The 26,474-nt window shown below is 43.5% G+C and overlaps 1 protein-coding gene across 2 annotated transcripts in view; it reads right to left on the bottom strand.

Annotated features, from left to right (window-relative positions):
* Positions 1-12,095: 12,095 nt before the first annotated feature.
* BMP5 (bone morphogenetic protein 5) overlaps positions 12,096-26,474 on the bottom strand; it is a 155,694-nt gene continuing 141,315 nt past the window's right edge. Inside the window, exons 6-7 of one of the 2 annotated variants that reach the window (XM_030198981.1) lie at positions 25,465-25,575; positions 12,096-12,767 (exon numbers count right to left, since the gene is read on the bottom strand). In XM_030198981.1, coding sequence (XP_030054841.1) covers positions 12,618-12,767; positions 25,465-25,575 — 261 coding nt within the window. In that variant the 3' untranslated portion in view covers positions 12,096-12,617. The remainder of the gene's footprint in view (positions 12,768-25,464; positions 25,576-26,474) is intronic. The other variant, XR_003941659.1, reaches the window with a different exon arrangement.

A 26,474-nucleotide genomic window follows, 5' to 3' on the forward strand; every position in this document is an offset into this window, starting at 1 on the left:
AAATGCATCAAAAAGTTATGTATAATGTTTTCTTAGAGCTATCTACTAGCACCTACCCCACTATATATAACAGCATAGAAAAAAAAGAAAAGAAACCTTAGACTTCCAGGATGTAAGTGTACATCACATTTACCATCCTTAGTGGAGTTATAAGTACATAAGTATTGCCATACTGGGACACACTGAAGGTCCATCAAGCCCAGTATCCTGTTTCCAACAGTGACCAATCCAGGACACAAGTACCTGGCAAGATTCCAAAAAAGTACAATACATTTTCTGCTGCTTATCCTAGAAATAAGCAGTGGATTTTCCCCAGTCCATTTTAATAATGGTCTATGGACTTTTCCTTTAGGAAACCATCCAAACCTTTTTTTAACCCCGCTAAACTAACTGCTTTTACTACAGGCTGAAACCTGCGATAATCCTGGGACTCCATCCTGCAGTTCTGAGGTTTCTTTTTTTTTAAAAGCTGTTATATATATATATATATATATATATATATATATATATAGTGGTGCAGGGGTCACTAATACTTAGCTCTAAGGAAACATTATACATAGGAGGCCTTTTACTACCCAGCAGTAGGGTTACCGCCGGGTTTACGCATGGAAAATTGGCCCTACTGCCGAGCTCGCTCAGGAGCCTGGCGGTAGTTCTGGCTTCCTGCACACACCGTTTTCAGTACTAGAAAATGTTTTATTTTTAATGTCTTAGTGCCTGGAGTGTTCCTGGCGCTGTGCTGCCTGGTTAGCAGCAGGTTAATGTTGGAGCCCTAAATAGGCGGTGGTAAGGGCTGCCCCAGCAAATAGCCTGCACCAATGTGTTTAGTAAGCAAACATGTGGACAATGGGGAGCCGGTTGATATTGTATATCTGGATTTTCAGAAGGCGTTTGACAAAGTGCCGCACGAAAGACTCCTGAAGAAATTGCAGAGTCATGGAATCGGAGGTAGGGTATTATTATGGATTAAGAACTGGTTGAAAGATAGGAAGCAGAGAGTAGGATTGCGTGGCCAGTATTCTCAGTGGAGGAGGGTAGTTAGTGGGGTCCCGCAGGGGTCTGTGCTGGGTCCGTTGCTTTTTAATGTATTTATAAATGACCTAGAGATGGGAATAACTAGTGAGGTAATTAAATTCGCCGATGACACAAAATTATTCAGGGTCGTCAAGTCACAGGAGGAATGTGAACGATTACAGGAGGACCTTGCGAGACTGGGAGAATGGGCGTGCAAGTGGCAGATGAAGTTCAATGTTGACAAGTGCAAAGTGATGCATGTGGGTAAGAGGAACCCGAATTATAGCTACGTCTTGCAAGGTTCCGCGTTAGGAGTTACGGATCAAGAAAGGGATCTGGGTGTCGTCGTCGATGATACGCTGAAACCTTCTGCTCAGTGTGCTGCTGCGGCTAGGAAAGCGAATAGAATGTTGGGTGTTATTAGGAAGGGTATGGAGTCCAGGTGTGCGGATGTTATAATTGTTGGAATGTAATTGTATTTTTACATGCATTGCCTGTCACCTATTATTTCTCTGTGATTACTCTGTGACCTCTGATGTGAATTACTTAGAGAGGTCACACAGCTATGCAACTTCCTGTGGGGGTTAGACACAGCAGATGCAGCACATGGAGCACATGGAGCTCATGATCTCTCCTAACCTGAGAGGATCTATGGTGGTGTGAGCATCCATTACCATCTAAGCACATGGAAGGAGCTGATAATACAAATGTATAGTAATATGTATATATAAGCCTGTCTGATTATAATCTAACTACAAACTGTGAGTAAACAGATGTTTTGTTACTTCAACTTTAAAGTGACTCAGCAGTGAATTATTCAGGGGTGAATGAGAGAGAGATGAAGAAAGAAATTAACATTTCTAAAGCTGAAGCTGTGTGTACTAAAATCTGCTAATTATTTACTACAAATAATCCAACAAAAGGGTTATGGGCCCAGGGCCAGGAATTGAAAAAGAAGAGAAATATTACCAGGCAGAAAAAAAAGGCCACATTTTTTCTCTTAAGTTTTAAAGGAAAGATTCAGTCTGTCTCTCTCTCCCCCCACACAGCAGACAGAAGGCTAAGAAAATGGCTGAGGGAAGAAATTCACCATTGTTCTATTCTCTCAAGGTGCCTAAATTAACTGAGTTTAATTATCGGCAGTGGGAACTAAGATTCATATGTCTCCTTCGAGCAAAAAGATTAAATATATGCTTAGACCAAGACAGAACAGATGAAAATATGGCTGAATGGGACAATGCAAACTATTATGTGAAGTGCATGCTTTTGGAAGCTCTCTCAGAGAAACAAGCCATATTAGTGGAGGGAAAAGATACACCAAAGGACATTTTATATAAACTGAGAACTATGTATGCAACTACATATGCAAAGCAGCAACCAATTTGGCTGGCAGAGTTGAATGAAACCAAATTAAGGGATAAAAGTAAATGTAATGATCACATTATGTATCTTATGTCTTCATTTCAAAAGTTAGAACTTTCTGGAATTCCCATGTGTGATGCATTGAAAAGAGCATTTCTTTTTACCTCACTATCAAAGAAGTTTGATGTTTTTAGGTCTGTAAATGAGGCCATTGAAGGGCAATCTTTTGAACAGGCAACATCAAAACTAAGGCAGGAATGCATAATAAATGATTCTGAGGAGATGTGTTCTCAAAGCAAGTCAGAGAGAAATGAAACAAATTTCTTGGCAAAGAACAGAGGAAGGCGGAGCTATGGGAAAACTCCACCCAAGGGCAAGCTGATTTGCTACTCATGTGGAAAGGAGGGACATGTATCTAAATGGTGTAAGGAAACACAAAACACTCCCTCTAGCTCACCTAAGCCAATGGAACTAAAGAATTTTCAAACCAGGAAATGTATGAAGGACAAAGATAAACACAAGGGCTTTCTAATGGCAGAAAAATCTTTGACTATGGTAAATAATAATTCAAATGAAAGTACTTGGATTTTGGATTCGGGGAGCACATGCCATTTAACCAATTGTAAGGATTTCTTTCAGGAAATGTGTCCAGAGGAAGGTATTCTTAAAACTGCAAACGCAGGGACTGCTAAGATCCAAGCAAAAGGTATTGGATTCTTAAAATGCAAAGTGTCTAATGAAGTTAAAGAAATTCCTGTAAGTGATGTCTTGTATATTCCCCAAGCAGTTTGCAATATGCTTAGTGTATCTACATTAGATAAGAAGGGATTTGCGATTCATTTTGAAAACAGTAAGTGCACAATCTCTAAAAATGATGAAGTGTATGCTGAAGCTTTTATGCATAATGATGTTTATAAACTGAGCATTTCAGGTGAAGCCTCACATCTGGCGCAAGTAAGGAAGAATGATGGTAAATGTAGTCTGGAAATCTGGCACCGCCGCCTGGGACATCGTGATTCTAAGGTGATCCAGGATCTTTACAGTAAGCAACTAGCCACTGGCATTCAGATAAGTGCAGATGCTGGTAAAATGGAGAAATGCATAGACTGTGTTACTCAAAAAGGTGTGAGACCCTCATTTCCTGCATACACAGGAAATAGGAGTAATAAAGTGCTGGACTTAATACACAGTGACTTATGTGGACCGTTTAATATCCCATCATTGGGAAATAACAGATTTGTGCTAATATTCTTGGATGATTTCTCTAGATATTGTGTGGCCTATTTGCTGAAAGAAAAAAGTCAAGTCACAGACATGCTGAAGAAATACGTAGCCATGGTGAGCAATAAATTTGAAAGAAAACCAAAGGTTCTTCAGACCGACAATGGTGGTGAGTTCACTTCACAAAGCATGCGCACATTTCTAGAACAAGAAGGCATTCAGCATATCACAACAGTAGCTTATACACCAGAGCAAAATTCTGTTGCAGAGAGAAAATTTAGGTCACTTGTGGAAATGACCAGATGTATGCTGTCAGATAGCAATCTCCCTAAAAGACTATGGGGGGAAGCAATTCTCACAGCAGTGTACCTACAAAACAGAATGCCAACTAAAGGCGCTGAGCGCACACCACATGAGACATGGCATGGTAGGAAGCCAAACCTGTCACACATAAGAACATTTGGAAGTACAGCATATGCTCATGTACCAAGGCAAAGAAGGCATAAGCTGGATTCCACAACAGAAAGGGGCATTTTAGTTGGCTATGCTCCAGGACACAAAGGATATAGAATTTTGAATCTGAAAACTGGCATTGTTGGCATAAGACATGTTACATATTTTGATGAAAACAAAAGGGTTGATAAAGGCTGGATTATCCCAGATGAGCCTTATCATCCAGAATATGAAACTAGAACCATAATAGACATGCCAGTGTATATAAATGCCATACCAAGGCAGATGTCTGAAAGCAACTCATCTGTATCTAACGAGGAACAGGCAGAGGAAACAGACACAGAAAGGATCATTGAAGAAGACAGTACAGTTGGAGAAGGGGAATCAATTGGAGAAGGACTCTCAGATTTAGAGGATGCGGAAAGGTCAGACCAACCTGTTGTCAGACGCTCATCCAGGGAAAACAAAGGTGTTCCACCCCCAAGACTGTCTTACCTAACAAAGTCAGCAGAAGCTCAAGAGCCCTTAACATGGGATGAGATTGAGAAAATGCCAGCAGAAGAAGCTGCTGAATGGCATAAAGCTGCACAAGAAGAAATTGATGCATTGGATAAAAATAATACTTGGATTCTTACAAAATTACCTCCTGGCAAGAAAGCTATAGGATGCAAATGGGTATTCAAGTTAAAAAGGAATGCACAAGGAAAAGTGGAAAGGTATAAAGCCAGATTAGTGGCAAAGGGATATCTTCAAAAATATGGAGAAGATTTTGATGAAGTGTTTGCACCTGTAGTGAAACACACGACAATAAGAACACTTCTGAGCATTGCAGTCTCAAAAGGCATGCAAGTCAACCACATTGATGTGAAAACAGCGTTTCTTCATGGAGATATAACTGAAGACTTGTACATGGAACAACCAACAGGTTTCATAAATACAAAACAAAGACAGCTAGTGTGTAAATTAAACAAAGGTCTTTATGGATTAAAGCAAAGTGCAAAATGTTGGAATGAAAAATTGCATGAAATATTGACAAATTTAGGATTTAAGCAAGGTGAAGCAGATAAATGCTTGTACACTAGGTGCACAAATGGACAATATGCATACATTTTAGCTTTTGTTGATGATCTGCTCATTGCAAGCAAAAGTGAGCAAGAGTACAAGGACATTGTAAAGTGTTTAAACCACAATGTTGAGATAAAAGAACTTGGTAATGTGTCATACTATCTTGGTATAGAAATTGAGAAACAAAATGATGGTTCTTATCTTCTAAGCCAGAAGCAGAAAATAAATGAGCTTATTGAAAGTTTAGGTATGCAAGATGCCCAAGTTGTAAGCACTCCCATGATCACTGATTTTCTGAAGGATGAAACAGTAAGAGAACCTTTACCAGATAACATCCAATATAGATCAGCCATAGGTAAGCTTTTATATCTAGCTACCACATACAGGGCTGATATAGCAAATGCAGTAGGAATTTTGAGCAGAAGGGTCAGCTCACCTACCAAATCAGATTGGACTGCAGTTAAAAGGATGGTAAGGTATTTAAAGGGTACCATTGATTGTAAATTAAAGATTTCAGCCAATAGTAATCCAAAACTAATATGTTACTGTGATTCAGATTGGGCAGGGGATCATTCTGATTATAAATCCACAAGTGGATATGTGTTTATGTATGGAAATGTACAAATTTCATGGGCCAGTCATAAACAAAGTATTGTGAGTTTGTCTTCTACAGAAGCTGAATACGTGGCCGTATCGGAAGCGTGCAGAGAACTGATGTGGATTGAAAAACTTTTGCTGGATTTTGGAATAGCTGAAAAGAGACCAATCCAGATAATGGAAGATAATCAGAGCTGCATCCGACTGTCACAGAATGACAAGGTTCAGTCACGCACCAAGCACATCGCAACGAAATACCACAACGTGCGAGAGTTGGCGAAAGAAGGGGTCATCAGTCTACACTATTGTCACACCAGTGAGATGACAGCTGACATCATGACCAAACCGTTACCCAGAGAACATTTTGTGAATCTGCGTATAAAGCTTGGACTTTGTATGAATAAATAATTGCATGACAGTTATGCATGAGAAGGGGTTTGTTGGAATGTAATTGTATTTTTACATGCATTGCCTGTCACCTATTATTTCTCTGTGATTACTCTGTGACCTCTGATGTGAATTACTTAGAGAGGTCACACAGCTATGCAACTTCCTGTGGGGGTTAGACACAGCAGATGCAGCACATGGAGCACATGGAGCTCATGATCTCTCCTAACCTGAGAGGATCTATGGTGGTGTGAGCATCCATTACCATCTAAGCACATGGAAGGAGCTGATAATACAAATGTATAGTAATATGTATATATAAGCCTGTCTGATTATAATCTAACTACAAACTGTGAGTAAACAGATGTTTTGTTACTTCAACTTTAAAGTGACTCAGCAGTGAATTATTCAGGGGTGAATGAGAGAGAGATGAAGAAAGAAATTAACATTTCTAAAGCTGAAGCTGTGTGTACTAAAATCTGCTAATTATTTACTACAAATAATCCAACAATAATGCCGTTGTATCGCTCCATGGTGCGACCGCACCTGGAGTATTGTGTTCAGTACTGGTCTCCGTATCTCAAAAAAGATATAGTAGAATTGGAAAAGGTACAGCGAAGGGCGACGAAAATGATAGTGGGGATGGGACGACTTTCCTATGAAGAGAGGCTGAGAAGGCTAGGGCTTTTCAGCTTGGAGAAGAGACGGCTGAGGGGAGATATGATAGAAGTGTATAAAATAATGAGTGGAATGGATCGGGTGGATGTGAAGTGACTGTTCACGCTATCCAAAAATACTAGGACTAGAGGGCATGAGTTGAAGCTACAGTGTGGTAAATTTAAAACGAATCGGAGAAAAAGTTTCTTCACCCAACGTGTAATTAGACTCTGGAATTCGTTGCCGGAGAACGTGGTACGGGCGGTTAGCTTGACGGAGTTTAAAAAGGGGTTAGATAGATTCCTAAAGGACAAGTCCATAGACCGCTATTAAATGGACTTGGAAAAATTCCACATTTTTAGGTATAACTTGTCTGGAATGTTTTTACGTTTGGGGAGCGTGCCAGGTGCCCTTGACCTGGATTGGCCACTGTCGGTGACAGGATGCTGGGCTAGATGGACCTTTGGTCTTTCCCAGTATGGCACTACTTATGTACTTATGTACTTATGTACTAGCCCTTTAAGGATAATTACCTTTTACCCATGGTGGTAAAAGTGGTCTTCTGCACAGCAATCCCATGTGCTGACGTCACTGCGGGTCACCTTTTACCATCATTTGGTAAAGGACCCCATAATTTTTTGATTGGTTTTGTCAGTATTTACTACCCTGGTTCTACTTGTTTTAGGGGTCCTTTAACTAAGGTGTGCTGAAAATTGCCCTGCCCTAGTGTAGGCATGTGTTTTAGATGCACGCAGATCCAGTTTTCAACACGCCTGTAAAAAAAGGCCTTTTTTGCCAAAACTGGACGTGCGGTAAAATAAAAATTGGTGCGCATTTATTTTGGGTCTGAGACCTTACCACCACCCATTGACTTAGTGGTAAGGTCTCATGTGTTAACCTGATGATAACCATCAGCACGAGTACAATGCCAATTACCTCCCGGTTAGCACCGCGCATTGGAAAATAAAAAATATTTTCCAACATGAGTATCGGATGCGCATAAAATATTGAATTACCGCCTGGGCCACACAGTAGCCGGGCGGTAGTTTCAAATTGGTGCATGCTGGATGTGTGTAGGCGCCAACACAGCTTAGTAAAAGGGCTCCTTAGTTTGCCAATAACATGGAACATCATGGGATATATCATTGACATTTCCTATGTCCTTTCAAACGAATGCACACCCTTAATTTAAAGGTCTGTGTGACAATCACCCCCCTTTTATCCAGCTAAGAGCACACATGGAATTTCAGAACATGTGAACATGTAGTCCACATTCAAAGGAGGAATTTCCATTTCAAGGTCAAGTTTTGGTAAGGGAAGGAAAATGATATGCACAGATTACATTTTGAGATCGATGCATGGGAAAAATGAATATAGATTAAAATGTCTGTAGACACATCATTCCTGGTGCAGTTTTGGAAGTGAAAGTCTTTGTGTACTTTCATTCTGAAAATTACCGTAAAGACTGGGTAAAAAGTACCCACAATGCAGGGCAGGGCCGGTTTTAGGGCAAGGCGACCGAGGCAACCGCATAGGGCATATCGCTCAAGGGGGGCCCGCGCAGCGCACCTGAAATCGCCCCGCCCCGACAGCCTGAGCTCCAATCCCCCCTCCCTTTGGATTTTAAAAGTTACCTTGCGTTGACGTCGGGACAGGTTATAGCGCCGGCAGGTAGCAGCAGCAGCAGTCAGTGAAAAGCGTGCGAGCTGCTCGGCGCTTCCTTTCCCTCGTTCAGTTCTGGTCCCGCCCTTGTGGAAACAGGAAATGAGGGCGGGACCAGAGCTGAGCGAGGGAAAGGAAGCGCCGAGCAGTTCGCATGCTTTTCACTGACTGCTGCTGCTACCTGCCGGTGCTGTAACCCGTCCCGACGTCGAAGAGGTAACTTTTAAAATTCAGAGGGAGGAGGGAGGGAGTTGGGTGGGAGGGAGGGGGGCCTTGGGAGGTGGGAGGGGGCCTTTGGAGCTGGGAGGTGGGAGCTGGGCCTTGGGAGCTGAGAGGTGGGAGGGGGGCCCTTGGAGCTGGGAGGGGCCCTTGGAGCTGGGAGGAGGGCCTTGGAGCAGGGAGGGGGGCCTTGGAGCTGGGGGCCCTAGGGGGGAGGGGGCCTTGGAGCTGGGAGAGAGTGGCTCAGAGGGAGCAGCTCGGAGGGAGCTAGGGTGGGGCCCCATCAAATTGGTCTGCATAGGGCCCCGCACTTGCTAAGACCGGCCCTGGTGCAGGGAATTTGAAAATTGTTCTTTAGATACAACTGATTAGCTAGTTGTGCACTCTGCCACTAATTTAAATGGGATCCAATGGTCTCAGCAGTGCGGCTTTCAGTATTAAAACTATATACCAAAAGACTTAAAGTGGAGGAGTGGCCTAGTGGTTAGGGTGGTGGACTTTGGTCCTGGGCAACTGAGGAACTGAGTTCAATTCCCACTTCAGGCACAGGCAGCTCCTTGTGACTCTGGGCAAGTCACTTAACCCTCCATTGCCCCATGTAAGCTGCATTGAGCCTGCCATGAGTGGGAAAGCGTGGGGTACAAATGAAATAAAAATAAAATAAATAACTCGTCATTGACCAATAGATCTGCATTCTTGAATTTCCTCTAATAATGTTCTGAAATTTGTTCAAATAATTAACAATGTTTTAATCAATTCTGAAATATAAATGCTGCTCATCTGAGAGATGAAGCTGAAATTGTCATATTGAGGACTTAGACAATCCGACATGCATCGCTAAGCGTTGTATCAAGGATACGTCCCTGTGATCTTTAGACACCAGCTACCTGGTAAAGCATGTTTAAGCTCCGGTGAAGATCAGGGGGACGTTCAGCACGCCCTAAATATTACTGTGCACTAAAAAGACCCCCATAGTTAATTGTTTGAACAAATTTAAGAACATTATTAGAAGAAATTCAAGACTGCGGATCTATTGGTCAGTGACGATTTGTGTGCTATAAGTCTTTTGGAGGCCCTTTTACTAAGCTGCGCAGGTGCCTATGCACGCCCAATGCACACCAAATTGGAGTTACCGCCTGTTACCGAGTGGCCCTTGCAGTGATTTCAATTTTGGTGCATGTCCACTACGCGCATCTGAAAAATATTTTCTATTTTCTGATGTGTGGCAGCAACGAGCATCAAGTGACATTTGATGTGCTCAGACCATTACCGCCAGGTTACCGCGTGAGACCTTACCACTAGGTCAATGGCTTGTGGTAAAGGTCTCAGACTCAAAATGGATGGGCAGCAATTTTCATTTTTTGTAGGTGCGCTGAAAAATAATTCTTCGTATGCCCAAAACACATGTCTACACTACTGCAAGCCATTTTTCAGCGCACTTTAGCAAAAGGACCCCTGGGTATATAGTTGTAATACTGAAAGCCGCACTGCTAAGACCATTGGATATAATTTGGTTTATGCTGTGGAACATAACTTGCACACAATAGACTGCTTGAGTTCTCAGCAATGTATTGAGCTGTGTAGGTGTGGTATTAATTTAAATGGGATCAGGCCACCTTGCATTTGTGTACAGTATTATAACATTTATAATCACTTTCTGAAATCCTTTATGCCCAACAAATAACAAGGCTAGTTCAAAGAAGACCTGAAGAGGGCAGTTTCCTGTTCAAGTCATAGTTCTTCTGTGTACACCTGACATCAGAATAAGACATTGCTTAGTTCTGCACCTAGCGACCCTTTTACTAAGCCATGGTAGGGCTAACACTTGGATAGTGTGTTCTAAATCAACACTACAGCTGGAATAGCACGGGCACCCTGCGGTAGTTTCAAAAGATAGGGTGCACTGCTTCCCTTGCTAGAAAATAATTTTCTATGTTCTGCTGTGGGGGGAATTCCCAGCGGTAATTGGCAGCGCATCCACATTAACATGCACCGTCTAATTACCACAGGAGTAGTGCATAAGCCCTTACCACCAAGTAAACAGGTGGCGTTAAGGGCTCAGGCAGGAAATTGCTGCATACTACTTTTAATATTAGTGCATGGCCATTTACTGCCCCATTTAAAAAAAAAGGCCTTTTACCCACTGCGGTAAAAAATGGCCCAGCGGGTTAATTTTATGTGTCCAAACTGGCACAGAACACTTTTTTCCACATCTTAGTAAAAGGGTCCCCTAGTTTCTACATGTATACCAGTGGCATAGCTATGTGGGGCCAGGAGGGCCTGGGCTCCCGTAGATTTGGCCCTGGACCCCCTGCCAACGACCATCTCGACCCCTCCTCCCGTCGTCAACCCGCCGTTGCCTGCCTTTTCCGGCTGGGGACCCCAACCCCCGCCAGCCGAGGTCCTCTTCTTCTCGCAAAAGGCTTCCTTCTGTTTCAGCTGATCTGCAAGGCTTCGTTCTGGTCTGACTTCCTGCACGTACAACATGCAGGACGTCAGAAACAGAAGGAAGCCTTTTGCGAGAAGAACAGGACCTCTGCTGTCAGGGGTTGGGGTTTCCCGCCAGCAAAGGTAGGCGACGGCGGGTTGGTGGCAGGAGAGGGTTCGAGAGGGTCGTCGGCAGGGGGGTTGGCAAAGTTGGTGGTGGCATCGTCGGCAATGGCAGGGGAGGGGGTGGCGGCACCAGGGGGGGGGGGCTAAAATGTGCCCCCTCACCTCAGGCTCTGGACCCCCCTCCTGCCAAAGTCTGGCTACGCCCCTGATGTATACATGAAAAAAACATATGAGTTTTTTAAGGGGCCCTTTTACCAAGCTGCAGGAAAAAAGGCCCTGAACTGGTGGTGGGTGCCATTTTTCCCGTGTGTCAGGGCCCTTTTTACCGCAGTGGGTAAAAAAGCCCCCAGTACACACAGCCATGTGGTAAGAGAATTCTTACCTCATGGCCACGCGACGGGGAGCCCTTACCACCACCCATTGAGGTGGTGATAAGGGCTCCCGCACTAACCCGGCGGTAACTGGGATACATGTGGTGATGCCCGATTACCACCAGGTTACCACTGCGCAAGCCATTTCCAGGGGTTTTCTTTTTCCCCTGGAAATGGGGCATGCTCGGGGTGGGACTACTGGCGGCGGCCATGTTGGGCTTACCGCTAGTCTGTAAAAGGGACCCTAAAATATGCTAAATTTGGAAAGTGAGCATGTGTCAGTGCCTAAGCTTAACAGGGCAACCTGAAATGATAGTTATGAGATAAGAAGGATGTATTACAACTTTTACTGGTATTCATTTGGAAAGTCCTGTGTCTATGGCAGTGATTGGCTCGAAATCATTTCAGAAGCTTGCATCACTGAACCGACTTGATTCAACACAAGCCAAGAGGTAACATGCTCCTACTGTTACGCTGATTCTCATAAAGCAAACAGTTAAAACAATTATGTGCAATCTTTCAGCTTTTCTTGCTGTTTATTTATTTTAACAATTCAACATTTCGTGTGTTAATGGAGCAGAACTTCAGAAAGAAAAATTGAGTTTATGCAACCATTTTGGAGAGGTTCTTTTTTCAGTGCCCTTTTCTAAATAAATATTCTGTGCTCATTTTTATTGGCACAAGCTAACCAAATGTATTCAATTTCCTTTAATAAGGCTACTCTGCCTAATTTCGGAAAAAAATATACAAAGATTTTATTTGGAAAAAGAAATTGTTGAAATGAAATCAAATTGATCTTAGCCTGACCTACTGAAATAGGGCCTTCTGAAGTTTCATGGGCTCATATAATAAATTCTAGTGATATTCTGTTCATCGTAAAAAACACTGTTTACTTTTAAATAAATAACAGAGACTAGTATTTACATAACACTGTACATGAAAGAAGAGATTAAAAAAACTGGAATCCACTTCCAGTTTCCTTTGAATCAGCAAGTCTTTTGCTTCGATTTTAGTTCTGTGGAAAATCCTGCTTTTCTTAGTTATCTTGTTGTTAAATTAGTGGCATCCACATGACCGCACAACCATATTTCTGTATTTTTTCAAAATGACATTAGAGCTGTCATCAAAGTACAGTACAGAAATTGCATTTAGTTTTGTTGGTGCACAGCAAGGTTTAGGGACATGCTCAGGAAACATCAAATGAACCTGAAGGAGAGAAAAAAAAAAGAGAAATTAATTGTTCACAATGGTGCTCAGTTTGAAAGCAGATGGATGACTTAAAATGCCGCTCCATTTCATGCCCTCACCCTGCCCCTTTCACACCCTCTCCCCGCCCCTTTCCACACCTGCCCCGCCCCTTGTCGCGCCTCGCCCCGCTCCCTGTCGCATTTTTTCTCCCCCTGGTCACCCCCTCACTCTCACCTCCCCTCCCCCGGCCCCGTCACCACCTCTCCCCTTACTCACGATCTTCCCTGGTGGTCTAGTGACTTTGGGGCAGGAAAGAGCCCCCTCTTTCCTGCCCGGCACGCTGCTCTGCATCCTGTATGCTGCCTGTGACGGTCTCGGCGAGATTCAAAATGGCCGCCAAGAATTGAAGCGGCCTCGCAAGACTTCAATTCTCGGCGGCCATTTTGAATCTCGCTGAGACCGTCACAGGCAGCATACAGGATGCAGAGCAGTGCGCCGGGCAGGAAAGAGGGGGCTCTTTTCTGCCCCGACGTCACTAGACCACCAGGGAAGATCATGAGTAAGGGGAGGGGAGGTCCGCCGCCCGCACGTCAGCGTCAGCTCGCCCATTTGTCCAAAAATCCGGACAAATGGGCAGGCTGGCCAAAACCCGTCCGAACGCCCGGTAAATCCGGACGTATGGTAACCCTAAGTGCAGTGGACTGTGAACCAACGGACCCAGATTCAAGCTCCACTTCAGCTCTTTTTAAAATGTTTTTGTATAATTCTGAGCTTTCCAGAAACAGAAACATATCTAAATAAGACACCCATAAGCGTGAAAACTATTGTACATTCAGGTACAACAGGTATTATTGAGGTCCTGGAGCGATCACATTTACATTTAGGCTACTTCTTTACTCTGCAAGGACATCCGTTTGCCATATTTTTGAAAATGATGCCAAACAGATGTTCATTAGATATTTCACTTTGGAAAATTTCATTTTGGACACTTTCAGTGCAAAAATGTCCTCTCACAGCCATAATCGAACAGGAAATCTAGATGTTTTTTCCTGTTTGATTATGGCTGTGAGATGGCCGTTTTTTCTTGGATGTTAGACTTTTTTTGAAAATGCCCCTCAATATAACAAAGAAAAGAAAATACATGCAAGACAGTACATGTCTCCACTCTGGGTTATTAGACTATATGTGTTGAGCTCCTTCTAACATGGGATAAAATACTTTCATGTTTTGCTCAGTCATACATACCATTGATCTTTATAATACATACACTAAAGGTATGCAGGTCAAAACTTTTCATTTCGCTTAGTTCCCCATGTTGATTATTGGATTTTTCATTTATTTTATGTTTATCATTTTGTCAGTATTCTATAAATTGGTGTCTCACTTTAGGTGCCCCAATACTATATACTTGGTGTCAATTCTATAACAACATATTGGCGCCAAGATTCCATGATGGAATATTAGCGTAAGTTGGCATTGGTTTGCCTAAATTTTGACATATGTCTGTCTTATGCCATGTTGATGGCACACATAAGTTGGCACACATAAGTGCATAAAATGATGCACACAATTTTTAGTATTCTATAAATTATCTCCCAGATTCTATAAATGGCACACAAAATTCTGCACAATCCTGAGATGCGTGTGCAACTCAATTGGCTAATGAGCCAATTAGTGCCAGTAATTGGGTGCTGATAATCAATTATTGGTTCTAATCGGCAACATTTTGGATTTGTGTGAGCATCTTGCTAAGCGCTACTCTATACCAGGGGTGTAGCCAGACTTTGCGGTGGGAGGGGGCCAGAGCCTGAGGTGGGGGCACATTTTGTTCTGCCATCCTGCTGCCGCCCCTCCCCATCGCAGCAAGTACCTTGGCTGGTGGGGGTCCCCAACCCCTTGCCAGCTGAAGCGTTGTCTAGCGCCAGTCTCCAGTGCTGCCAGATTGCCTGCCTTGCTCTGTCTTCCCCTCACATCCTGCATGCTCCTTTTAATGAAATTGAGCATGCTCAGTTTCAGTAAAATGAGTGTGCTGGACGTGAGGGGAAGACAGAGCAGGGCAGGCAATGTGGCAGTGCCAGAGACCGATGTTGGACAGTGCTTCAGCTAGCAGGGGTTGGGGATCCCCACAAGCAAAACCAGGGACCTAGAGGAAATTGGGGGCCCAGCCCCCCTGGCCTCACATAACTACACCACTGCTCTATACAGATCCATGTGCAAATCTTTACACATGCAACTCAAAAGGAGGGGTGGCCATGGGAGGGGCATGGGTGGGTCAGGGGTGTTAAGATGCATGCAGTATTTCTGAATGACAGGGATCTGCACCTAAATTATGCACCAGGCTTTATACCAGGTTTCAGTTGGTATAAACCCTTGCGCCCAAAGTTTGGCATTTACAGCATAGCAAACTGCATGGATTTTTGAGCACCATTTACTGAATCTAGTCCTAGACTAGCAATATTGGAAACATGCCCATAGCCCATTCATACTCTACCCAGGTGCATGTGCCTGGCACTTAGGCATTACCTTATAGAATAGTGCTTAGGGTTCAATTCTATATATGGCACTTAAAATTAATGTGCACTAAGCAATTACACATAAGAGTATTGTAAATACTGTTAGAATAAGCTTATTCATAGTTAATATGACTGAATGTACGCATGCCCATTTACAACAATGAAAAGCTGGTATAAATCCCTGCACGTATATTTACACAAACTGGTCCATATTTTATAACAACTCACACAGATTTTGGAACGCCCACAACACGCCCATTTCCACATCCCCTCACCATGCTCCTTGTTGCTTGTGCACGTTAGAATTTAGGCATAATACATTATAGAATATGCTTAGCAACATACGTACAGAAATTCTAATTTTTGCCAATTAGTGCTCGTTATTGCTTGTTAAGAGCTGTTAATGACACTTAACAGCTTGTTAAAACAATTAATCTATGCACGTAGTTATAAAATACACCTAGATTTATGCGTGATTCTAGGCATGCTATATAGAATCCAGGGGTTAGTGCATGTGGAGGGGCATAATTGAACGGCGCCGGCCAAATAGATGGCCAGCCATCTATTTGGCCGGCGCTGCAAAGAGCAGTCCCGAACCATATTATCGAAAAAGATGGCTGGCCATCTTTTGTTTCGATAATACGGTTGGGGACGGCCAAATGTCAGAGATGGCCGGGTTTGAGATGACCGGCATCAGTTGTCGACGATAATGGAAACTAATGCTGGCGATCTCAACCCCAGCCAAATCCATAGCATTTGGTTGTGGGAGGAGCCAGCATTTGTAGTGCACTGGTCCCCCTGACATGCCAGGATACCAACCAGGCACCCTAGGGAGCACTGCAGTGGACTTCAAAAATTGCTCCCAGGTGCATACCTCCCTTACCTTGTGTGCTGAGCCCCCCCAAACCACCCCAAAACCCACTACCCACAACTCTACACCACTACCATAGCTCTTATGGGTGAAGGGGGGCACCTACATGTGGGTACGCTGGGTTTTGGGGGGGGTGGAGGGCTCCCATTTATCATCACAAGTGTAACAGGTTGGGGGGGATGGGCCTGGGTCCACCTGCCTGAAGTGCACTGCACCCACAAAAAACTGCTCCAGGGACCTGCATACTACTGTCAGGGTGCTGGGTATGACATATAAGGCTGGCATAGAGGCTGGCAAAAAATATTTTCTTTTTTTTTTGGGTGGGAGGGGGTTGGTGACCACTGGAGGAGTAAGGGGAGGTCATCCTTGATTCCCTCCAGTGGTCATTTGGTCAGTTGGGGCACCTTTTTGAAGCTTGGTCCTGAAAAAAAAGGGACCAAGTGAAGCCGGCGAAATGCTCGTCAGGGCCGGCTTTCTTTTTTCCATTATCGGGCAAAGTCAGCCATCTCGTACCATGCCCCTGTCCCGCCTTCACTATCCTACCAACACGCCCTCATGAAGTTAGGCTGGCTCCACAACGGAAAGCAGTTGGCGCCGGCCAAAATCGGCTTTCCATTTTACCGATTTGGCCGGGTTCAGGAGATCGCCGGCCATCTCTCGATTTGTGTCGGAAGATGGTTGGCGATCTCCTTCGAAAATGAGCTGGATAGGCAAATGTAAATTAATGGAGCCTTTGACACTGGTAGGTGATGTATACTTCTGGGTGCAAGTTCATAGAATTGCCTTATTTTTTTCATTTCTGGGGCAATGTCATCAATAGTACACCCTAGTCCACTTAGCATGCCATATTGCTCAAATAGTGCACACAATTCTTTAAGAGTGTGGCTATTGATAAATAATGCACATTACTGAGCAACAGGCACACTTTTAAGCAATAGTGTGCACTATTTGAGTAATAGTACACACTATTGACACAAGAAACAAACCAACCCCCAAGTTTACTAAGCCACGCTAGTGGCTGCCGTGCGTTAATGGAGACACAGACATTTACTTTGAATGGACTGTATCAGCATTGCCACGTGGCAGTCGCTAGCGTGGTTTAGTAAGTGTGTGGGGGGGGGGGGGGTAAATTTGAAGCTGTTTTCTGATATTTTGAATTAAAAATGACATGAAACAACAAGGGAAATATTATGACTGTTTCCCATGTTGCTTCAGATGAATGTAGATTCCTAACATCCACCTACCAGAAACTGAGAACTAAGGATAACAGAGAAGAAAAGAGCACTGGAAACCATGAAAGTAATATGCTTAAATTACTTTAACTGGGTGACCAGAGAACTGGATAGGAACACGTGCTAAATGCAGTCTACTTTGATTTCAGTAAAGTCTCATAGGAGGCTCTTGAATAAACTCAGCAGGCTTAAGTTAGGACCCAAAGTGGTGAACTAGATTAGAAACCAGTTGACTGACAGATGGCAGAGGATGGTGGTAAATGGAATTTACTCAGAGGCTAAAAAGGTAAGTATTGTGCCTCAGGGATCGGTACTGGAGCTGATTCTATTCAACATATTTATCAGCAACATTGCTGAAGGGCTAGAAGGAAAATTTTTCTTTTTTGCTAATGACACGGAGACTTGCAACAGAATGGACAACCCAGACAAAGTGGACAACATGAGAACAGATCTACAAAAATTAGAAGAATGGTCTAATGCTTGACAGCTAAAATTTAGTGCAAAGAAGTGCAAAGTGATTCAATTGGGTGTAAAAATCCATGATAGTATTATGCGCTAGGAGATGAGAGACAGATGTGCACAGATCAAGAGAGAAACCTTGGGGCGATAGTGTCAGGGGATCTCAAGGCGGCAAAACAATGTGACAAGGAGGTGGCTGTAGCCAGAAGAATGCTAGGCTGCATAGACAGAGGCATAAACAGTAGAAAAAAGGAGGTGTTGATGCTCTGTACTAGTCAGTGGTGAGGACCTACTTGGAGTATTGTATTGTATTCATTTTTGGAGGCTGTATCTCTCCAATGACATAAAAAATATGAGACGGTCCAGAGGAAGGTGACAAAAATGGTACGGGTTTTCTGCCTTAATCGTATGAGAAGAGAGTGGAAAAGAGAGAGAGAGAGAGAGGAGATATGATAAGACATTTAAGTATTTGAAGGGTATTAATATAGAAACAACCCTTTTCCAGAGATGTGGAGGTGGTAGAACTAGAGGACATGAATGGAGGTTATATGGTGGTAGTCTTAGGGGTAATGTCAGAGAGGGTAGTGGAAGCTTGGAATGCCTTTCCAGTAGCGGTGGTGGAGTTTGGGGAACTTAATGTGGAATTTAATCAAGAGTATTGGGAGGAGTGCTGAGAAGTGAGGCCTTGTCAAAAAACAAGTAGTAGCAACATTCCATGCTACCAATCCCAGGTCAAGCAATGGTTTTCCCCATGTCTATCTCAATAGCAGACTATGGATGTTTCCTCCAGGAACTTGTCCAAACCTTTTTTAAAACCAGGTACGCTAACCGCTTTTAACGCATCATCCGGCAATGAGTTTCAAAGGCAGGATTTGGGCATTCTTAACACTTGGATGTTTTTCTGCTATAATGGAACAAAGCAAGAACATCCAAGGCTAAAATCTACACACTTTGGGCTAGATCTGTTTTAATAATGACTAAATTATAAAAAGGTGTTCCAAATGATAAATGACCACTGGAGAGATTACGACATGACCCCCCCCCCCCCCCTTTACTCCCCCAGTGGTCACAGACCCCCTCTCACCCCCCAAAGATGTAAAAGAAACAGTACATATCAGGCTGTATGACAGCGTCATATGTTATGGCAAGTCCTATTAGAGCAAGAAGCAGGTCCTTGAGTAGCCTAGTGGTCAGTGCACTGCAGTGTAGAGAAGGGGCCCATAACCCATTCTGTTACACTTGTGTTGGCAAGTAAGACCTCCAACACCCACCAATAAAACTACTGTACCAACATATAGGTGACACTTGCAGGCATAAGCGCTATTGTAGTGGTGTACAGTTGGGTATAATACATTTTTGGTGGGTTTTGCAGGGTTCATTACATAATATAAGGGGGTAATAGTGAAATGAATTCCAGGGACTTTTTATGTGAAGTCCACTGCAGTGCTCCTTAAGGTGCCCCACTGTTTTGCTTGCATGTCTGTGTGGTCAGTCCACTAAGAATTCTGCCTCCTCCTTTATCCCAATAGCTTGATTTTTTTTTCACGTGGACGTTTTTTTTCAAAAATGGTCAGAAAAGAAAAACACACTGAGCACAAAACACCCTAATGAAAATCTATGAGATAGATTTGCATGTGGTGCTTACAATGAATGTAGTTTTCTCTCATGTATATTTATAGGGATACCATGAAAATCCAACTAGCTGGGGTCCTACAGATCAGGTTTGGGAACCACTGCTCTATATAGCTGATTAGTGCCCATAATAAGCACTGGGTTTAGCGGTTAAATAGGACTGCATAAATAGCAGTCCTATCTTTAACTAATAGGAACCAAGATGGCTGCCTGAGTAGGCATGCGGGAAAGAGCTCCTGAAACCCATGGAAAGCTTCCTCAACTGAGCACCTTCAAACCTGTTATGGGAAAGAGGAAGGGGAAACCCGGAGTGCCTACCTCCACAGGCAGGGTTGAACCTCCTCTCTTGCGGCAGCTGACGTTAGAGGAATCGGGACTCCAAACGCCGGGAGCCAGAATGCTTGCTTCAGGTGGTCTGGGAGAACAAGCTGATCTAAGCGCTGAGGGAGTATCTCTAAGTCCTCCCTCGATAACGGTTCCCCCAAGACCAGGACGAGAATTGACGGACACGAGGGCACAGCATGCTGAATCCGGAAGTCGGTCCCCAGTAGCTGGGTGTGGAGACCTGCGGCAGCGTCGATGCCAGTGAATTTACCAGCTCAGACAGTTATTCTGTCTGGAAGAAACACTGACGAATTACCCCTGTGCTTTGGAGTGATGAAACCTGCTACCGTTACACTGGAATCCGTATGGGAAGCAATACAAGGACTGAATGTCCCCCTGCAGCAAATTACAGGTACGTTTTGTGGTGAAGTAGCGGACTTAAAGAAGTCACAAGCCGAATTGGTAATAAAAACTGCAGAACAATCTAAAAAAATGGAGATGTTTGATAAAGACTTAAAAATGGTGAACTCTTCAACGCAAGTTTTGATAAAAGGTAGTAGTCTTCAACTGCGAAAAATGGAATATTTAGAAAATCAGATTAGGGGAAATAATTTGCGTTTCTTTAATTTTCCTAAATCCCCTTTTATCCCAGCAATAGACATGCTGAAAAAATATTTTAGCGAAGTATTAGGTAGCCCCTCTGAGGGTTACCCTCCTATTACCAAAGCATTGTATATTTCAGGAATACGAGGGAGAGAATTGCCTGTTAATCCCCAACCTGATCTAAATATAACGGAATTTCTAGAATCTTCACTGGAGACTATAACTGAAAGAACCACCTTATTGGTTACTTTTGCTCTGCAATTAGACCGCAATAATGTTTTCAAACTCTTTTTCCGCCACACTAATTCACTGTTCTTTGGTTCAAAAATTCAAGTCTTCCCTGCTTTTGCTCGAGAAACTCAAAGAAAAAGAAAGCAATTTTTGTTATTAAAAGAGAGAGTGTTACGTATAGGAGGGACCTTTATGTTAAGGCTCCCCTGTAAATGTTGAATTTCTTTGAATTCTGTAAATTATATCTATTTTGACCCAGAGAAGTTAAAAGAGTTTATTTTAACAAAAGAATAGGTCTGCAGTAGCTCCTGATTGTACAGTGTTAAGCCGGTTAGCAACATTATTGGCTCTGCCTACTTGATGTAAGGAATAATTTACTTTCATATTATTTGAATTTAGTTTTTTTTCCTGTTCTTGGATCTATAATTGTGGACTAATATGAACTAACTTTTTTTCCCTTCAACAAAGGAATTTGTTTATATTTTCTTGTGATATGTGGATTTATGTTTATTGCATAAATGTAAGATTGAATATTATAAATAAAAAAAAAAAAAAAAAGAATATTGGCTTAACTGGTTAAGTTCCAGCAGCCAGAAATGAACCTAGAAATTCAATGCCGATTGTCGGATATGACATGGCATTGAATTTCCTGGTTCAGCGCTGGCAGTGGACTTTAACCAGCTGAATATCAGCCCCATTATAATTAACCCAGATCCCTTAATAAAGATAGGAATTGGGCCATCCTATAGTGTTCTGGCGCATCAATATGAATATTAAAACCACTCAAAATTAGGGAAACAAGCGACAGCATCAGCCGAGATTTGACAAAGAGAATCCCATTGTGGTTTCAAGGGAAGGAAGGCATAAAACAATAAAACATGTAGAGGAGAGCTAACCCCAATCCTTGTAAAAAGAACCTCTGGATAGGAAACAAAAACATCAGAAAGGTTCACCACTATCCTGCTTATTTTCGAAAAAGAAAAACGCCTATAGTGCGACCTAAATCGGGAGATAGACGTTTGTCTCGCAAAGGCGCCCAAATCGGTATAATTGAAAGCCGATTTTGGGCGTTTCCAACTGCACTCCGTCGCGGAAACGAATAAAGTTGACGGGGGCGTGTCGGAGGTGTGGTGGAGGTGGAACTGGGACGTGGTTATCAGCCGAGGAGAGATGGGCGTCTTTAGCTGATAATCGAAAAAAAAGGCGTTTTTACTGCGATTTTGGGTCACTTTTTTTGGACCTTTTTTTTCATGAACAAGTCCCAAAAAAGTGCCCCAACTGCCCAGATGACCACTGGAGGGATCGGGGATGACCTCCCAGGACTCCCCCAGTGGTCACTAACCCCCTCTCATCAAAAAAATCCCACTTTAAAAACTTTTTTTCCAGCCTCTATGCCAGCCTCAAATGCCGTACCCACCTCCATGACAACAGAATGTGTTCGATCCTGTCACAGCCTTTCCCTGGGTCAGATGTGGCGCTCGGGTGCAGTACAGGGTCACATCAGCATTGCATTGTGGTGGGTGTAGGGTATTGGGCTCCGTGATTTCATTAGCTTGTGTTACAGTCTCACTATGTTGGTAGTTGGTAGGCTCTTCTCCCATGGTGCTTTTCCCCCTGCCTACTGGGTCAGAGTGTGCCCTGTTGTGTTTCCTGTTGTAGTCCATGCGGTAGTGGCCATTTTTGTAAGCCAGTTTTAGTTCCCTTTCCTGTGTTAGCCACGTTCGACAACTTAGTTCTTCCCTTGAATGTGGCTGAAAGAGGGCATTGTACAGCATTCTGCCAGCTCTGACCTACTGCTCATCTCAGTACCAGGGAGACTCATTGCCAGTGGGGCACAATCTCTGATCTGCAGTTAACTGTGAGTAAAGGCGGTTATTCCAATAAAGGACGTTTTCGGAGAGATTTGTCTTCAGGTGTCAACTGGTGTGCCAATGTTATGTAGCAGCAACCAGTCCTAGAGGCCTGCATGTATGCAGGTCCCTGGAGCACTTTTAATGGGTACCACAGTGCACTTCAGCCAGGTGGCCCAAGGCCCATTCCCCCCCCCCCCCACCTGTAACACTTGTGCTGGTAAATGGGAGGCCTCCAAAACCCACTGTACCCACATGTAGGTACCCCCTTCACCCCTAAGAGCTATGGTAGTGTTGTACATTTGTGGGTAGTGGGTTTTGGGGGAGGGGGGTTGGGAGCTCAGCACCTGTGGTAAGGGAGCTATGCATGTGGGAGCATTTTCTGAAGTCTACCACACTGACCTAGGGTGCCCAGTTGGTGTCCTGGCATATCAGGGGGGCCAGTGTACTACCAATCCTGGCCCCTCCCATGACCAAATGGCTCGGATTAGGACGTTTTTGAGCTGGGCGTTTTTAGTTTCCATTATCGCTAAAAAAAACAAACGCCCAGCTCAAAAACGTCCATTTTTTTGAAAATTCGGTTCGGCCCGCCCCTTCACGAACCCGTTCTCGGAGATAAACGCCCATGGAGATAGGCGTTTCCATTCGATTATGCCCCTTCTGGTCTACTACTATGGCCTCTATTGCAACCTCAACATTGGGATACCCTATTTTCCCTGTTTTGCAAATATCTTTGAAAAATCCCTTGTTCCGAATCATGTGCTTTTAAGCAACTGTCAGCTTTCTCCCAGGTTCTAGTTTAAAAGCTGCTCTATCTCCTTTTTAAATGCGGATGCTAGCAGCCTGGTCCCTCCCTGGTTAAGGTGGAGCCCATCATTCTGGAAGAGGCTCCCCTTCCCCAGAATTTTGCCCAGATCCTTACAAATCTAAAACCCTCCTCCCTGCACCATCACCTCAACCACTGTCAGTTACGAACTCAAAGAGAACAAACCTGTTTATGTTTTTCAAAGCAGTTCAACAAGTTTTCTTCACTCCCCTTATTCTCAATAAAACCCACCAAACCCACCTTACTGGGGTGGGGGTGGGTTCACAGGGTTAAAAACCTCCATCGAGGGGATGGGTGAAACCAACATGGGAGAAGCTACCTTTCCTGGTCTGAGCAACACTCACACCAACGGAACAAAGAGAACCATTCCCAAATAACAGGAATAAGAAACATCTGAGGTTCCAAAGTACGTACTAGGCCAACATTGTCCCAAGCTAAAGTACATATAAGGCAGTAAAAAGAGATGCAACAATAGTCCAAAAGGAAGCCATCAGAAATAAAAATGAACGCAAAAATGCTACAAAGACAGTGGAACTGACCCATCAGAGCTCGACCCAAAGAACATTCCTTTGCCATATGTCTGTGGCATGTGCCGCCGTGGAATGAATGCCACAGTTAGTAGTTAATTTATATGATCTAGAGGGGAATAATTGAACATCGCTGGCGATCTATTTTGGCGGCGGCGCAACAGCTGGCCGGAACCGTATTATCGAAAAAGATGGCCGGGTTTAGCCCGGCAAAATGCCTTGGAGTTCGCCGGGTTTGATATCGCCGGGTGTGTTTTTCCGCGATAATGGAAAAAACTGCCGGCGATCTCAAACCCAGCGAAATCCAAGGCATTTGGCCGTGGGAGGAGCCAGCATTTGTAGTGCAATGGTCCCCCTCACATGCCAGGACACCAATTGGGCACCCTAGGGGGCACTTCAAACATCTAATATAAACAACCAAATTAGCTTCCAGGTGCATAGCACCCTTCCCTTGTGTGCTGAGTCCCCCAAATCCCCCCCAAAACCCACTGCCCACAAGTGTGCACCATTACCCTAGCCCTAAGGGCTGAAGGGGGGCATCTACATGTGGGTACAGTGGGTTTTGGGGGGTTTGGGAGGGCTCAACATTATCCACCACAAGTTGAACAGGTAGGGGGGGATGGGCCTGGCTCTGCCTTTCTGCAGTCCACTGCAACCAACAACAACTGTTCCAGGGACCTGCATGCTGCTGTCAGGGTGCTGGGTATGACATTTGAGGCTGGCATACAGGCTGGCAAAAAAGGTTTGTATTTTAATAATTTTAGTGTGGGAGGGGGTTGGCGACCACTGGGGGAGTAAGGGGAGGTCATCCCCCATTCCCTCCGGTGGTCATCTGGTCAGTTGGGGCACCTTTTTGAGGCTTGGTCGTGAAAATAAAAGGACCAATTAAACCCGGCGAAATACTGCTTATCACCGGGTTTTATTTTTCCATTATCCGCGAAAGCCGGCCATCTGGTAGCCACGCCCAAGCCCCTTTCCCGCCTTCGCTTCGCCGCCAACACGCCCCTTTGAACTTTCACCGGCGAGGCAAAGGGAAAGCGGCGAAGCTATCACAAATGTAGCTTTCGATTATACGCTTTTCGCCGCTTTTGCGAAATCGCCGGCCATATCCCGATTTGTGTTGGGAAATAGCCAGCGATTACTTTCGATTATAAGCTGGCTAATTACTACATATTATTATTATTATTATTATTATTACTGATACTTTCTGTTGGAAACTTTATAATCTAGATGTCTTTGAAATGTATGAAAAGTAAAACGTTGAATAGTTGTTGTGAAAAAGACAAAGCATCTGGAGAGAACAAGGGCATAGAACAGTGAATAAAAAAAAAATTCATTTCATCTTAATTTGAAATATGTTATACTGGATTTTTAAAAATTCCAGCCACAATTAACAGTTGTAGCTCCTCTTATAATAACTAAAATTAACCTTAGCGGTTTGGAATGTATCTCTTAAATCATCTTGAAAATATCCACTTCTAGCTCTGGCATGCAGATCAACATTGTATTTCTTATTATTCATTCAGACATGCCCCATTTCATGCAAAAACACTTGTCTCAGTCCAAAAGAAATAAAATGTTTTCCTGAAGCATGATTAATCTAAGTAGAACTTACATTATTGGAAAAAATACTAGAACATCACGTACCAGGGTCTGAACAATGGCATGGTTTGTAGCATTCATGTGAGCATTGAGTGGAAATGAGCATTCTCCATCACAATAAAATGCAGCATAACCTTCTGGAGCTATAATCCAGTCCTGCAGGATACAAAAATGTTCTTTAAAAAGGTTAAGAAATACTAAAAGGGCAATTGTATAATAAGAGCCCACTTTTATATGCCTCTTGCACATGTAAATGTCTAGAATATTTGCACTTTTGCACATACATGTACACTGCCATATTTAGCCAGGTCTAACTGCAGGCAAGTAAATTTTAGGTGTACCAACATCAGGTTATGCTAGTATTCTATCATGGGACCTGTAGGCTCAGGTGCCATTATAGGATAGGCTTCTAGAGCACATCCTTGGGATGCCTAAATGGAGGTGCCCAGTTGTAGAATTGCCCCCTAAATGACATAAGTCAAAAATCTGTATAAATATTGTATAAGAATGTAGAATAGAAAATGTTAGAATATTTCCTAGATCAGCAAATCAGAGGGAAACAACACAAATAAATGTGGAGCAGAATCAGTGTAGAAGGTCTCAGATGGAACCAAGAATCAGAGTCAAGTTGCCAAGAAAGCAATTTTATTAAAAGATCCAACATGGTCCGTGTTTCAGAAGACACCTGCGTCAGGGGTTAGAAAAGGGTTGAAGCATGTGGTATCCTCCCTCGGACATTCATGGTTGTCAATAAATCAGTGTGCTTACTAGCTATGACTTGCAGCCACTGTTACCAGATTTGGGTATTTCACGCTCAAACTAGCCCAACTGAGCATGAACTATCTCAGTCTGGTAACAGTGGCTGCAGATCATGACTAGTAAGCACGCTGATTTATTGACAACTGTGAACATATATATCTGAGGGAGGATACCACATGCTTCAACCCTGCTCCCCAGGTCCTTTAATAAAATTGCTTCCTTGGCAACTTGATTCAGCTTTGTTGGTTCCATCTGGGGCCCTCAATACCAATATCTACCCCCAAATATGAGTACAC

This window comes from Microcaecilia unicolor, chromosome 3 (genome assembly GCF_901765095.1).
Source record: "Microcaecilia unicolor chromosome 3, aMicUni1.1, whole genome shotgun sequence".
NCBI lineage: Eukaryota > Metazoa > Chordata > Amphibia > Gymnophiona > Siphonopidae > Microcaecilia > Microcaecilia unicolor.